The following is a 14,352-nucleotide window of genomic DNA, read 5'->3' on the forward strand; positions in this document are numbered from 1 at the left end:
TGGCTTCACAGCCGTCTGCCCTCCTGAGCCCACGGGGACAGTGGTGCTGGCTGGGCAGCGGGTATGTGAGGAGTGGAGCTCGAGGCAGACCTGACAAGGGCAGGACCGTTAGGATTCTGCAGGGTGGATATGGACGCCTCCTCCAAGGGGCCTCAAGGGCCGCGCCTGTGACTCAGAGTTGGCGATGCTGCCCGCGCGCCTCCAAACAAGGCAGGCCTCTGGGCAAAGGGCGGCCCCGTCTGCCCCTCTCATCAGACCACATCCTGTTTGTGTTGGGTCTTTTATCAGTGCAGCCTGTGCTGCGCCCTCCTTCACCACCAGGTCCCCAATGGAATCCCAGGGTCTGGAATGCACAGCAATCAGCCGCCCAGTGCGAGTGCCCCCAGGGGCCTACATAAGGCAGGGAGAGCCCAGAGCCACACCTCCTGGACCAGAACCCAGAGCAGCTCTGCCCGCAGCACGGTGAGTACAGCCGCTCCGTCCCCAGCAGGAACCCCGCGCGAGCCCTCCTTCAGGTCAGGGGCTGGGCGCGGGCAGTAGGAACCATGGGGACCCACGGGGCTGGGAAGGCCCAGAGGGCTGGGGACCGGCACCTCATCTTGCAGCCCAGGGCAGTGCGGAGACTGGCTTCAGGTGCCCTCCAGGGCTTGGCCCCTGGTCTTCCACCTGTGCTTTTCCTGCCATGCCCTGGATGTTGGGGCCTGAAGCCCCAACTTGTGCTGGGGCCCCATTTCCGGTGTTGTGTGTCCCAAGCTTCCACTAGATTCTTGAAGGGGTCCATGGTCCCCCCCCCAAAGGGGAGAAGGGTCACTTCCCTCTGTGCATCAAGAAGCCCCCCTTTTTGAGACCCAGAGGCCATTCCCGGTTAGATTCATCCACCAGATGGAATCCCCCCTGGTCCAAAAGCTGTCTGCATTGCTCTCTGTGGGGAGGAAACACCTTGAGAAAAGCCCCTGCTCTATCCAGGCCCCGATGGAGAGGCTTCCCTGAAGCAGGTGAGAGGTTGCTCCAGCCTCAGGAGATGAGAGAGCTTAGGAGGGCTGGATTTGGGAAGAGGAGGGGTGCTTTTACGATTTTTTTTTTTAAGCTTTCTGGATGAGTACACTTTGAAATGTCTTCAAGGGAGCCATTTCTGGAAAGAGCTCTGGGGAGTCTGTGCTGTCTTCTCCAGACCCGCTCTCTTTATTCTAGCCTCAGTTCTGCTCCTCAGAGGACCAGCCAGCTCCGGCTAACTGTGGTCGTTACCAAAAAGGCTTCCTTTGCGAGGGGAAGAGCAATTATTGCCAAGGCAGGGGCATTTTGGGGAAGCTCTACTTCTGTTTCAAACCCCCCACAGACCGCCATCCATGGGGTAGAGTAGCGATTCCTGTGCCCAGCCCAATTAGACCTGGGCTTGCGTCCCAGCTCTGTCACTTACAAAACTGCGAGATCTTGGGCAAGTCACCTGTTTTGAGACTGCTGCTTCCTCTGTAAAGGGAGATAAGTGATGCCCTCCTGTAGGACAGTATCAGGTGTGGACGGAAAGCACTGCCCACAGGCCTGGTGTGCCAAGAGGCCCCCCGGCCATTAGAATCAGGATCCCCGGAGCCTCCACTTTCTAGCTGTGTGGCCTGGGCACAATGTCTTAGCCTTTCTGACAGCGCTCTTGCCTGAAAAATGGGGATAACAGTGCTTAACATCAGGTTTATTGTGAAGATAAAGTGCAAGCATGGCACGTAAGTTTTCACTCACAGCCAGGTATACAGGTGGTGCTCAGCAGGGACTGGCGACCGCTCCTCTCTGGGGGCGGGGGGGGGGAGGGGGTACGTCTGAGTTAGGCAGGACCATCAAATCCATTTCCTGCTTTCAGAAGCAACTCATTTCCATGTCCAAGAGACATTAGTGGAGCATCCTAGCTAAACGGCTTAACCAGACCCATTCATTATCAAGTTGAAAACTGAGGGATTGATGCTATTAACTTTCTACCCCACAGCTCTGAGATGATATGGCCCAAGAGTCAATAATTATCATAAAGGAAGAAAGAGCCCGCATTTGCTCAGCTCTCCCCGGGGCTGCCCGTGAGCCATCCTGGCAGCAGTGGTATTAGAGCGCTCAGCTGCCCGGGCCATCAGAGATTGCAGGAGAGGGCGCACCAGCCTCATTGGTGCGAATGGCTCCTGAGCCTGCTAAGAAAATAAAGGCCTGGTCCCCCAACGGGGTGACATTTCCTCACGCTGCCTGCAAGCTGGGCTCAGCCAAGCCACCAGCTTACGCCTTTGATGGCTGCCCAGGCCCTGGGAGGTGTGCGGACAAGGGTGCGTGGTCTGGGAGCGCAGCCTGTAATCCCTCTCTCTCCCCTCTGGACCAGATGGTGAGCCCTTACTCCCTGCCCTACCTCCTCCTCCTGCCACTGGCTGCCTGCTTTCCTGTGCCGGACACAGAAGAGCCCGTGGACGCCGTGGGTGGCATCGGAGGCAGAATGAGCCGGGCGGACCTGGCAGGGGGACGCCACTTCCCCTGGGGCCCCCCTGGGTGGCCGAGAGCTCCACACTTACACGCCCTGCTCGTCATGGCCAAGGAGCTGCGGACGTCGGGCAGAGCGTGTGCTGGCCTCAAGTTGCGGCTCGGGAGGCAGGATGACGGCAGTGAGGCCACTGGCTTCATCCTGGGTGACGGTGAGAAGGCTGGGGGCCCGTTAGGGACCCTGGCAGAGGAGCTCAACGGCTACAGCAGGAAAAAAGGCGGCTTCAGCTTCCGCTTTGGCCGGGGGTGAAGGGGCCAGAGCATCCCAGAAAGGGCTCCTCCTGGACCTGCCCCCCACCCCCACCCCACCGCCGTTTCCACTCCCATCTTCTTGAGCCTCAAAGACCAAGATGCTGAGAAGGTGTGGGTCTTATTATAATGACTTATAACAGGAATTACAATAGCAGTAGGATTGGTTAGGTGGGTGCTTACTTTTGATTTCCAACTTCACTAAAGCAAAATTCTGGATGGTCAGAAAGGAGGTGACCAAAAGCAAGCCTCGGTTAAGAAGAGAACACCCCCGCTGGTGCAGCTGCCCAGAAGACTGTTGTATTTCAGACCCTCTCCCCTGGGGGGCTGGCTCTGAGCAGTCCCCTGGCCCCCGTGGCAACGAGCCGGGGATGCGTTGGGCTGTGAAGATGCACAAGGCAGAGCTGGCTGTGCTGGCACCAAGTTGAAGGTAGGTGGACTGAGCGATTACAGTGGGATTATCAAAGATTAGACAGTCTCCATCGGGACATCTGTGGTTGATATCCAAAGTGCAACTGTGAGCGAGCACATTCCACTGGGTACAGACCATGGTTCTGAAAGTTAACAATGGAAAAAAGAAATCTTGTTCTCCATCCCATTAACACAACATCCCTCTGGCAAGAAAACCTTGCTGTGGTGTTGAGATGCCATTTGGAACCAGCTGCCCACCCCCTGACAACGGTCCTTCTCGGTGGTACAGCGTTTGCCAAGCCAAGTGTCCCATGGGAGATGAACGAGGCAGGAGTACATTTTTGCTGTAGCAAGGTTGCATTTCCAATGTTCAGACTATGAATGTGTTGTATCTTTTGAAATAAAAGTTGTAACAACTGCAAAACCGTAATGGAAAGCCCGCCTGCCTCCTGCCTCCAGGTCCTCTGTGCCCTAGGAACTTTGCTTTCCTGAGCTGCAAGTGCCTTAACTTTGGGGAGATGGAAATCATGTGGCATGTAGCCACACGTGTCTCCCAGCATCCCCTTAATTGGCAGTTGGTAAAACACCCATGGTCAAATGTACAGGGAAACATACACAGGGTGTCTTTTTTCTCTTGCACTAGACTGCTGTTTCCCTGGTTTTCTCAAAGCAAAGAGCATTCTGAAAACAACGTCTCTACCCCGAGGGAAGCCAGCGCTGGGCCTGGAGTGGCTGCAGCCCTGGGGCAAGGCAGAGCATCTCTTTCAAACACTGCTTTGGTGTGTCCTGCATCCCATCCTGAGTCAGGTACAGCAGTCTGATGCTGCTCTCCCAGGCTGGCTTCAACTGCTGAGATGAGAACCTGTATTGATGTTACCATGGCAACATCTCCCTCCTCCTTTTGAGCTGCTGCTTGCCCCTGTTCACAATTGAATAATTTTCCATTGAGCTGTCACAATTAATTGGTAGATTTTTATTAGCCTTTTAGAACCACACTGGGCTGGGCCCAGCTTGGCACCTCGGAACATTTCACAGTGTTTTCCTTTCTATTAGAGACTTACATTTCCCAGTAGCAGCTCTCAATCCTCGACAGCCAGAAAGCCACTTCATTAAGGGGTGACAGATCTGAACCACAAAAGAGTCAGGCTGACTGGGGAGCAGAAATGGGATGGTAAGATGGGACAGGAACACAGGAGTCAGAACATCGCCTTATGCTGAAGCGAGCTGCCTTCTCCTGGGGCCTCCCTGCTCCCCCGACACCTCGGTACACGTGTCCTGGAGCTCAGGGCCGCTATGACAGGGGCCAGACAGTGACACCGAGTCTGGGAGGTACATCACACTCCTTGGCTTCTGCCACTGCTGGGGAAGGGATGACCCAGGCTGCCTCCTGCTAACGTGACAGGCTGACGGGGTGGGGGTGGGGGGGCTTTGTTGATGAAAGAGGCAAACACTCAGCCCTCAAGCCACGGAGGGCAAATCTCAAGAAAACGAGCCCCAGTGTGTCTATAGAGGACAGCCCCGGTGCTGAGACTGTACAATACGGGGTGGCCAGAGGAAGGAAGTACGACCCCATCCCAGGTTCTCACCCCAGCATGTGCTCATTTCCACTCTTGCTGGGGGGCGGGGAGACAGTAACTGGATCACCCCAACCCTTAGCTCGTTTATACACACACAGAGGCCAGAGAAAGTGCTCATGAAAGACCAGGTGAAACAGAACAGGTCAGAGGCCCAGGGCAGAGGGAGGCCCTGCAGCAAGGTCCCCTGGCGGATGCTCTCTTGCCCATTTCCTCCCAGGACAAAAGGAGCCGCCCCCGCGGTCACTAATTGTGAGAACTGGGAGGTCACCGAGGCGGAGACACTCCTGCATGTGTTTACACACACTTTGGGTACACACTGGCTGGTTTTTAATTTAGTAGGATTAGATTAACCTCGATGGAGAAATCTGAGATAACGGGGGGGAGAGGGAGGGCCTTCAAAGCAGAGGATATCCTGTCATTAGGCTTTCATCGTTAAACAAAAATCAACAACAAAGATCTTCTTTCCAGTTGCTTGTATATTCAAGCTCAATAACCCTGCAAATCAGAACAATCAAACTGCTAAGGGCACTGATCTGTTAAATCCACTCCCGCTGCATTGGGCTAAATTTCCTCTTTAACCCCCACCCCTCCCGACCTCACGGGCTCTGTCTAGGTTTGGGGGCCTCTCATGCCATCCCCACACACCTGCTCTCTGCTTGGTGGTGAAGTTTACTCCCCAGACTAGTGAAGGTGAGGCTCTTCAGAAAACATTTATTTTGGAAGCAGAGATTAAGCTCTCCTGGGGATCCCCGGCCCTCTCCGCCTGGCGGGGCACTGCTCTCTCCTCCAGCCCAGGCACCCGAGATCTGTTTGCATTTGCTCGTTTTATACACTCAAGACGCAAAAAAGGATTCATCTTGGAGTGTAGATCTCAAGGTATTTAGCTATCAAAATGGATGGGGAATATTTGTATTTTCTTGTATGTTTGAAATATTAATAAAAATGTCTAAGAAAAAAAGAGGTTTGTGGGGGCAGCAAGCCATTAGGGCACTGCTGTAGTAAACAAGGAGCCACCTCACCCTAACTTGGTGCTGGGGCCGAAGATGCTGCACGACACACTCCGCTGGAAACCCCGACCGGTCCAGGTGGGGATCCAGGGCCCTGCCCAAGATGGTGGGCGACCAGGGAGGAGGGCAGGCACGGACAGGGGACACCCGTGGTTGGGCAGTCTTGTCCTACCTAATGTCTTCCATACCAAGATGACCTTTAGAAATCCATCCCCCAGAGAACTCAATTGGGGAACAGCTATAAAATATCCCGACACCCAAAAAAGCTGGGCTAGCTGACTTCTCTTCCATGATGGAGGGAGGAGCCCGGCCCTGGAGCCCAGGTCTCTGCTGGTCATGCTGTGCCTGTCTGGACTGTTAACAAATTCGTCTGGCACAGGAGATGTGAGCTGGCACGTGCTGTGTGACCTCAGGCAAGCTGCTTCACATCTCTGAACCCAGCTTTCTCACCCACTGAATGAAGATAGTGACAGAACCTCATTAAAAAAAAAAGTGTGAGGGTTTCACATGGTAACGCGGAGTGCATCTACGGAGTAGCTAAAAGTGCTCATGTGTGAGTTGTAATTCTTTTTTTAAATTAATTAACTTACTGGCTGCATTAGGTCTTCGTTGCTTGCTGCATGTGGACTTTCTCTGCTTGCGGTGAGTGGGGGCTACTCTTCATTGCGGTGAGCAAACTTCTCATTGCGGTGGCTTCTCTTGTTGCGGAGCAGGGGCTCTAGGTGCACAGCCTTCAGTAGTTGTGGCACATGGGCTCAGTAGTGGCAGCACACAGGCTTAGTTGCTCCACAGCATGTGGGATCTTCTGGACCAGGGATCGAACCCGTGTCCCCTGCACTGGCAGGCAGATTCTTAACCACTGCGCCACAAGGGAAGTCCCTGTGAGCTGTAATTCCTTCATTGCAATATAACACACATCCGGAACGTGCCCCGATTCTAAGTGTAGTTTGATGAATTTTCACCAAGTGACACACCCATTAGCGAGCACCACCGACTAAGCAAGAGAACATCGCCTGCCTCCAGACTCCCGTGTGGCCTGAGCAGTCACGAGCCCCCTCCCCACACCGCGCATCACCCGCCCTCCTGACTCTACACCAGACGACGCGTCCGCTGAAGTAACTGGGAGCTGATGCAGCACTGTGCTGTGTCTGCTGGGTGCTCGGCAGCGCGCATGTGGGTGGGGCGAGTCTGTCCCCTCCCCCCGCTCCCTGACACTCCACTGCGTGAACACACCACGCACGTGTACTATCCTTCCTGCTCCTGATGACCCTGACTTGTTTTCGGTTTGGGGTTCTTAAGTGTTTTATTCTTAAAACTTTGACCCTCGAGGCTTATATTTCGCGGTATCGATGTCAACAGCAGCTGCCTGGCCCCGGGCTCGTTCCTTCCGTGCTCACTCCTGGCTTCTGGACCTCAAGAGCAGGACGCAGAAGTCTCAGAACGCTGTTGTGTGTGCACAAAGGTACATCTTCCTAGGGCTAAAATCCACAGTCCTCATGAGGTTCTCAAGGGGTTCTGTGTCCTAAAAAAGGTTAAGGTTCACTGTCCTGAATGGCTAGACCCAAGTAAGTTTCTTGGGCCCGGGTGACATTCATGGAAGATTCTTACTTTGGAGAAGAGTCTTCTAAGACCCTTATTTCACACCAGAACAGCTGCCAAAGTGACTAGCGTGTATACGAGGCTCGTCCCGGCCTCACCACGCGTGAGCTATGACTGGACAAGCAAGCTCACTGCTGAGTGTGGGGAAACGGGACAACACGCCCTGCCTAAGAGGCTGCCCTGAGGAGTCAGTGGCGGGTCCACGTCTGACACGGAGGAAGCAGCCGTCGGTGTGGCCATCACCGTAGATGCGCTGTGCCCTTTCAGACTTGTGAGCTGTCACTCGAGGGACGAGCCTGTCACCCACGGAGAAGCCCCAGCCTTGGGAGATCCGGTGTCAAGTGACGGTTCAGCCACTCACAGACTCTGCGGCCCGGACCTCCGTTCCTGCCTGTGAGGCGAGGAAGAGACCGGGCCCCCGCTGCCACCTGCAGCGCTCAGCTCACGCACCTGCCGCCAGCGCAGCTGCTGCCCAGCTCTCCGGGAAGGCGGTTTCACTGAACCGTGCTCTTCAATGTGCTCTGGTGGACAAGCTCTGCGTCCTCTGACAGGGCTGCTGGCTTAATAAGTATCATTATCAGAGGGCGCTACTCACTTCCCCGACTTCCACTTTCCAAGCTGTCGGGTGGCGTTCAATGGAGACCAAGATGAGGACGCGTCAGCGCCCCCTTCGACAGTCCCCTTGGGAGAGGTCACGGCCCAGCCCAGGCCGGCGTCTCCATCCCCTCACAGGCCAGCACACCCTGCTCTTCCTCATCCACACAAAGAAATAAGATGCCCGGCGTGTTGGACACAAGTTAAGTGAGGGGCGCTCCGGGGACTGAAGACTGTGGCAGAAAGTGAGTTCAAGAGTAAAGAGAAAAAACACACTTGGGGAGGGATTAACCCTTTCAGGCCAGAGAGAAATCCAGGATGTGACCTCTGCCCTCCATTTCAATGACACAGTGACGGCCTGACAAGTGGCACAGCCTGAGAGCTGGCCTCCCTTTCTTAGGCCAGACAGACACGAGCTGCATGGTGGCCCAGCCTACTCTCTGTGCCCCTGACAAGAGCCAGACTGCTGGCAAGTAGGTGTCAAGGGCTCAGGAAGGGCCTGAGATGAGGGCAGGTTTGTGATACGGCTGCTGTGGGACCGTGCCACGGCCCTGCCATCATTCTGTTCTGGAAGACCCAACATGGAGCCTCCGGCCCCTTCAGGAGAGCCGGACTCCCTCCCTGCCCACACGGCTCTGAACAACAGGGAAGATTACAGACCAAAGCAACCTGCCCAAGTTCTAGTGTTGTAAACATTTATTTAAAAAATACTACGGAGGAGAGATGTGGATTCAAAAGAGTCATAAACAGAAACAAAACGTACTGGACTGAAGAAAAAAAAAAAAAAGACATCTAGGCATTCCAGAAGGGAGGACAGTGGAAAACTATTTACACGTCATTTATAAAAGAGCAAGTCTATAAAAGAGTGTAATACCAAAGTATAAATGCAAAACATAGTGGCACGTCATGTGATCAAGAAGAGAGCGGTACCTAATACAAACAGGCAGTGGAGGGAGCCTGGGTGGGCTTTGTTTTGCTCTGTCTGCAAGGCCACTGGTGGTATTCTGGAACCTCCCTTGGTCTGTATAGCATAGCAGTCTGGGGGGCAAAGAGGTGATGTGCTGTGAAGACAGCATAAAAATGATCCAGAGGAAACCATCTCTACCAGAGAAATCAAATACAAATTTAGGCGATTAGCGTAAAAATCAGGCCTGTGAGAGGTCATGGGCACAAGGTGGCCTGGGGAGCGGACGGTGGTTTCCTCCTGGTTTCTCCAGGGGGCGCTCCTGAGTGCAGCAAGGCCCGGGCAGGTGCTCACCCACTCACTCTTCAGCAGCTGCTCTAGGTCAAGGTCAAGGACACTGGGCTCCTGCCCTACGAGCCTAGTCTTGGGCAGCCCAGAGGAGGTTACACTGCTCTTGGAGACCCTTTGCAGGGGTTCATTTGTTTGTGATTTTTCTTCATTCCTGACGACCCCAATCGAAACATTAGGTTAAGTGTTGCTCGTGGTAATTAAATAAGACATGTGTCCACTAGGGTGAAGCCAACGCTGGGTGGGCTTTGGTGCCCCAGTCCTCTTCCTTCTGTGTGCGCGCTGGCGCCTAACGGCAGCCCCTTCTGTATCGGAGGCAGCTGTGCTGAGGGCAGGGTTCTGAAACGCTTTAAGAACTCCAGAAAGCTGGAGGCTGGCTTGTCACCAGGGAGAAGACCCTGCAAGAATCTACTCTGCCTCAGAAGAGGACAATGGAATGGAAAGAGATCAATGGGAAATCAAGACCGAGTGCTTTTTCAGGGCACCGGGAAATTCGGAAGGGAGGTAACTCTGAGCTCACTGCAGACCTGCCCAGGCCCAGCCCTGGGCCATCTCGGCACCAGCTGCTCACCTACCAGCCATCCCTCCTGCCTCTGGAGCCCCCGAGTGCTGAACGGTGACCCTGCTACCCTTAAGACTCAAGCTTTCTATCCAGGATTAGCAGTGCGTGTCACAGGAGGGTGAGGCACTGGGCTCTAACGACACGGAGGGAGTGGATGACAGAGCCTCTCCCACACCATGGACCTCCTCGGCTTCCCCACCTGTCCCGGGACCCAGAGGCTGGTTGGTTTTAGCACCCTGTTTTACTCCCTAAATCAAGAGCTGTCCTTCACGTGAGGAAATGGTGAGGGCACCAGCCCGTGGCAGCAGTGGAGGGCAGGGTGGCCGGCGGGCAGCACTTCCCAGGATGTAGTTCTAGAACCGTGTCTTCAGCACAGGAGGCATGAGGAAGATGAGTGCACGGCCTCTCTGCGCAGAGTGAGTGGAAGTGACAGTTCTCAGGGCCTTGATGGCACAGCTCCCATTCAGGGTACTCGTTCTTGGGGTGAAACGGAGGTGAAGGCATAGCCAGGGGAGCTCCTCCAGAAAGAAAGATGGAAAGGAAGCGCTCATCCACCTTCCCACCTGGCCCCAAGAGCTCAGTTTTGAAGCACGACGAGGGGAAGAGGCTGGCATGCAGTCCACAGAGCAGGAACTCCACAGATAGAACTCGGACAGATGGCTCCGGGAGCCTGGGCTGAGGAGAAGGCACGTGCAGGAGAACAGCGGGGCCAGGATATAGGTAGTAGGGCTGCGCTCCAGGGAGGCCTCAGCTCTGCAGGGCGCAGAGCTCCCGGGCCAAGGTCCCAGCTCGCTGGTCCTCTGTCAGCCGCCATCACGGGCACAGGGGAGCCCTCATGCACTGCAGTCTCCTGACACCTGGCTTCTGCTACCTCTGCACGATGTCACTGATCTCTTTCACGGAGCTGAGGAGTTTGCTGAAGTCCTGAGTGGCAGCCGGGCCACTCCCTGCTGTCGCCGGGCAGATCTGAAGCTCCCGAAGATTATTCTCCAGTTTGTTGATGGCCTCGCGGAAGGCAAACTTGTTCCGCATTTGCTGGATGGAGTCCACGTAGCTCACGCAGAACGTGTAGAGGTTTTTGCCGGCTTCTAGCACAGCGCTGTGGCTGGCCATCTGCTCGGAGTTCCTGGAGATGGCCAGGCACAGGGCCTCGGTGCCGCCCAGGACCATGCCCTTGGTGATGGCCCCGCTGGCAATCCGCTCCGGAGGCTGGCGGGTTTTCCGAAGAGACACACGGGTCGATATGAGAGGGATGAAGGCCGTGGAGGACGGCTGGTCCCCTGCCAGGGCGGACGATGCCAATGGCAATGTGGAGGGAGTGGGGGCGGGGCTGGTTGGGGTCCCCGCTGGCTTGGTGGACGACTGCGGCTTTGGCACGGACGGGAGCACGAGCTTTTTGACGCCCTCTCCCAGCTGGCTGGGCTTGGCAGCGTCACTGCTCGCGGCATCCGTGACCATAGCCAGGGGTTTTGCCTTCCCACTGGCACCTGCCTCCCCGGCTGCTTCCGGGCTCGGGCTCTGAGGGGACTTCCCGGCTTTCCCGATGGAGGCTGGCGGTGGGGGCGGCGGGGCGGGTTTGAGCTTGGACAGTTTCCCCTTGTCTCTCCCTGGGGACTCAGAGGAGGGCTTGTGCCTCCTCACTCTGGACTCCTCGGCAGGGGCCTTGCTGGTCCCTCCAGAAGCCCCTGGCCCTGCCCTGACGGTGGGGGGCACTGGCTCAGCAGGTGTCCCCGAGGTGGTGGACTTCCCAGCCTCGTCCTTGTGCGGAAGGCTAGAGGAGGGCCCGACCACAACCTGCCTGCGGAGGAGTTTGGGGGTCAGGGTGGGAGGGCTGGAGCCTGGGCTGGACTCAGCCATGTCTTTGAAAACCTCGTCAGCTGCCTCCTCGGTCTTCTTCACCAGCCTGGGTGGGGGAGTGACTGTGCCTCTGGTCACCTGGTCAGACCTGTTCTCACTTGCCCGCTTCCGAGGCAGAGCTGGCTTCTCACTTCTGTGCCCTCCAAATGTGGATGAGTCAAACTGCCTCCCCGTGGACTGCAGGTCCCGGGGCAGCGTGACCGAGCGCCACTCGGTGTCCTTGGCCCCATGCGGCACGCAGGAGGCGGAGCAGGACCGCAGGAAGCGTTTGCTAGAGCTGCCCCCGCTCTCCTCCTCGCTGGCTGCTAAGCGGCTGCTGGTCAGCGTGCTGGACTTCTTCCACAGGTGGGGAGACCGGAAGCCTGCGCCCCCTGACTCCCGGAAGGCTCCATTGGTGACGCCAGCCCCGCTGCTGGGCTTTGGGGACTTGGTTGGCTCGGCTGCGTCCGAGGGTGCGAGCACCAGCGCCCCGTTGCTGATTTCTCGGCCTTCTTCCTCACTGGCCCCTTTGCGCTCGGGCTGGCCGTCCATCTCCCGGAAGGAGCTGCTGCGCTTGGGAGGGGTCGGGGCAGTTTTCTTCTTCTTCTTGATCAAGGCGCTGAACAGGTTGGTCTTCTTGTCTTTGGGGAGAAGGCGCTCATCTTCATTCAGGCCGCCATCCTGAGGACCTCGTTCTTTCCGAGGGAGCAATGGGGACACAGCAGGCTCGTGGTCCAGAGGATCTGAAACAGAGGGGGGACGAGTTTAATGACTCCAGGTGACTGAGTGAGCGGGGAACACCACCTGGACCGGCCGGCCTGTTCCTACAGAGCAGCCATGGGTCTGAGCACCGGGCTCCGACAGGCCTGCACGCAGCCCCACTGCCGCCAGCCGGGCGGGTTACTTCTCTCGCTCACCCTTGGCTTTCTCATCTACAAAACGAGGACAATAAACCCACCCACAGCGCTGGGGTGGGAACGTAATGTGACAACGCACGTGGAGCGTTTATCACAGCTCTTGGCACAGAATTTCTCAGTAACTGCTGTCACTGTCATTGGCATTATTATGAGGAAAAGCTCCGGTCTCTCTCCTTGAAGACAGCAGAGCAAAAAGGTGGGACACCCCGAGTCCCCTCATCTCTGCGTTGGTTTCCTTTAAAGTAGCAGCGTCCCCCCAACACCACTATCTGGAGAGTAAAAAGCATGACAAGGCCAAGCACAGGGTCAGAACCTGTGCCTCTCAGACCAGTCAGCCGCTGAGGCTCCCACGAGGACAGTCAGGAGGGGAGGGGCCACATACCACAGGGCGCAGGGACAATGGGCCATTATGCTTGGGAAGCAAGGAGGGTGACCTTTTAAAATCGTTAAATGGGCATTCTTTAAATATGAATAACAGCTCCTAAGAAATCTGCCTGGTGTTGCCAAGCTCTCCGCGAGTGAATGACAGAAGCCTCCCTCTGGGGGCACTGCGAGCGTGGGTGCCATCAGCACCCTGCAACTCAAAACCAAAGTACCAGGGGCCTTTGTCAGAAGACCAGGAGCACCCGGGGCTTCTGCATCAGGGAAAGCCCAGGACCTCCCCAAACCTTAACCCAGCAGAAGAAGGCGAAGGGAGTGAAATTCTAACGAATTACACACAGCTCTAGCTCAGGGCTGAACAGCTAACTGACACGCGTGGCTCACTGCGAGGTTACACATCAAAATACCCCTCAGCTGAACACGGATGGGCGTAAACGAATACGACTGCCTATCACTGGGCTTTTAATAAGCCACACGCTTTCACAGCAGCCTCTCCTCCCCACTGCTGTTCCATGACCTGAAATCAGGAGCACTAACAGAAAACGAAGGGGCCAGGTTCTGGATAGGTTACATGGTTTCAAAGAGGGGTGAGCAAGATGGTCCTAGGGGCGTGCAAAGAAAACACTAAAATTTAGATTCACTTCTTATGTAAACCTTTCACTTTGGTATGTTTTATAGCACACATAATACGTCTGTGCAGTGGCATGCATACATACCTATGTACAGGAGTTGCACACTCAACTTTTAAAAATTAATATGGTTACGTGATGAAAACAATCGGGAATCACGGGGACTATAGATTCTGGCTTTGTCCTGTCCCTTCCCATTCCCCCAGCGTGGGGTCCATTACAGCATCCCCCAGGAGCCGCTGCAAACCCAGATGTCTGGCCCACCTCGGACGCCTCTGTTCAGTTGGTCTGCTACGGAACCCAGACTTCTGTATTTTCTTTTTTTTGTTGTTGGGAGAACTGCTAATTCAGGGCAGCCTCGCTCAGAGTCGAGTCTGGCACAGAGGAAGCACTGCAGTGGTTGCTAACGGCACTCCTGAGAGCATCTTGGGGGCCCTCCTGCACCACTCCCACCACCCTCGCTAGCCTAGGGAACAGCACCAGAAAGAGTTTCTTCTCAGAGGCCACGAGGGGATACCAGCTCTGCCATGGGTGTCTCCTGGCTCCCTCTGTGCCAGTGAGCTTTTCATATCAGTGCTTTCACAACAAGCTGCTCTTCGTTTGGTTCAGTATTTTATTATTGCTGCATCTGCCCTGCAAGAGCAACCACAAATACTGTGAACAATACATGAAAAGGTGTGTTTGTTCTTAGTAGGTTTCATAAGCACCTCTGCCTGTTTGACTAGACTAACTGCTGAAGCCAATGGCTCCTAAGTGATGAGGGGTGGGTGCTGTAGGAAGAAAAGGAGAACCTTCCTCTTTTCGAAGGTGGACCACTAACATGGGATTTGCCTGTC

The 14,352-nt window shown here is 55.6% G+C and overlaps 2 protein-coding genes across 4 annotated transcripts in view; one reads left to right on the forward strand and one right to left on the reverse strand.

The window, feature by feature from the left end:
* Positions 1–321: 321 nt before the first annotated feature.
* On the forward strand, positions 322–3,583 carry QRFP (pyroglutamylated RFamide peptide). Of its 2 annotated transcripts, none has more exons than XM_057724252.1 (2): positions 322–462; positions 2,348–3,583. In XM_057724252.1, the coding sequence occupies exons 1-2, from the start codon at positions 349–351 to the stop codon at positions 2,750–2,752; spliced, it is 519 nt and encodes a 172-aa protein (XP_057580235.1). In that variant the 5' UTR covers positions 322–348; the 3' UTR covers positions 2,753–3,583. The 2 variants fall into 2 exon arrangements, with proteins under 2 accessions (XP_057580235.1, XP_057580237.1); XM_057724254.1 differs by having other exon boundaries at positions 437–515.
* A 5,043-nt stretch (positions 3,584–8,626) lies between these two features.
* The window catches only part of ABL1 (ABL proto-oncogene 1, non-receptor tyrosine kinase), a 124,896-nt gene continuing 119,170 nt past the window's right edge, over positions 8,627–14,352 (reverse strand). For both annotated transcript variants that reach the window (XM_057720952.1, XM_057720953.1), the window contains exon 11: positions 8,627–12,332. In XM_057720952.1, coding sequence (XP_057576935.1) covers positions 10,621–12,332 — 1,712 coding nt within the window. In that variant the 3' untranslated portion in view covers positions 8,627–10,620. The remainder of the gene's footprint in view (positions 12,333–14,352) is intronic.

The sequence above is a fragment of the Hippopotamus amphibius genome, chromosome 2 (genome assembly GCF_030028045.1).
Source record: "Hippopotamus amphibius kiboko isolate mHipAmp2 chromosome 2, mHipAmp2.hap2, whole genome shotgun sequence".
NCBI lineage: Eukaryota > Metazoa > Chordata > Mammalia > Artiodactyla > Hippopotamidae > Hippopotamus > Hippopotamus amphibius.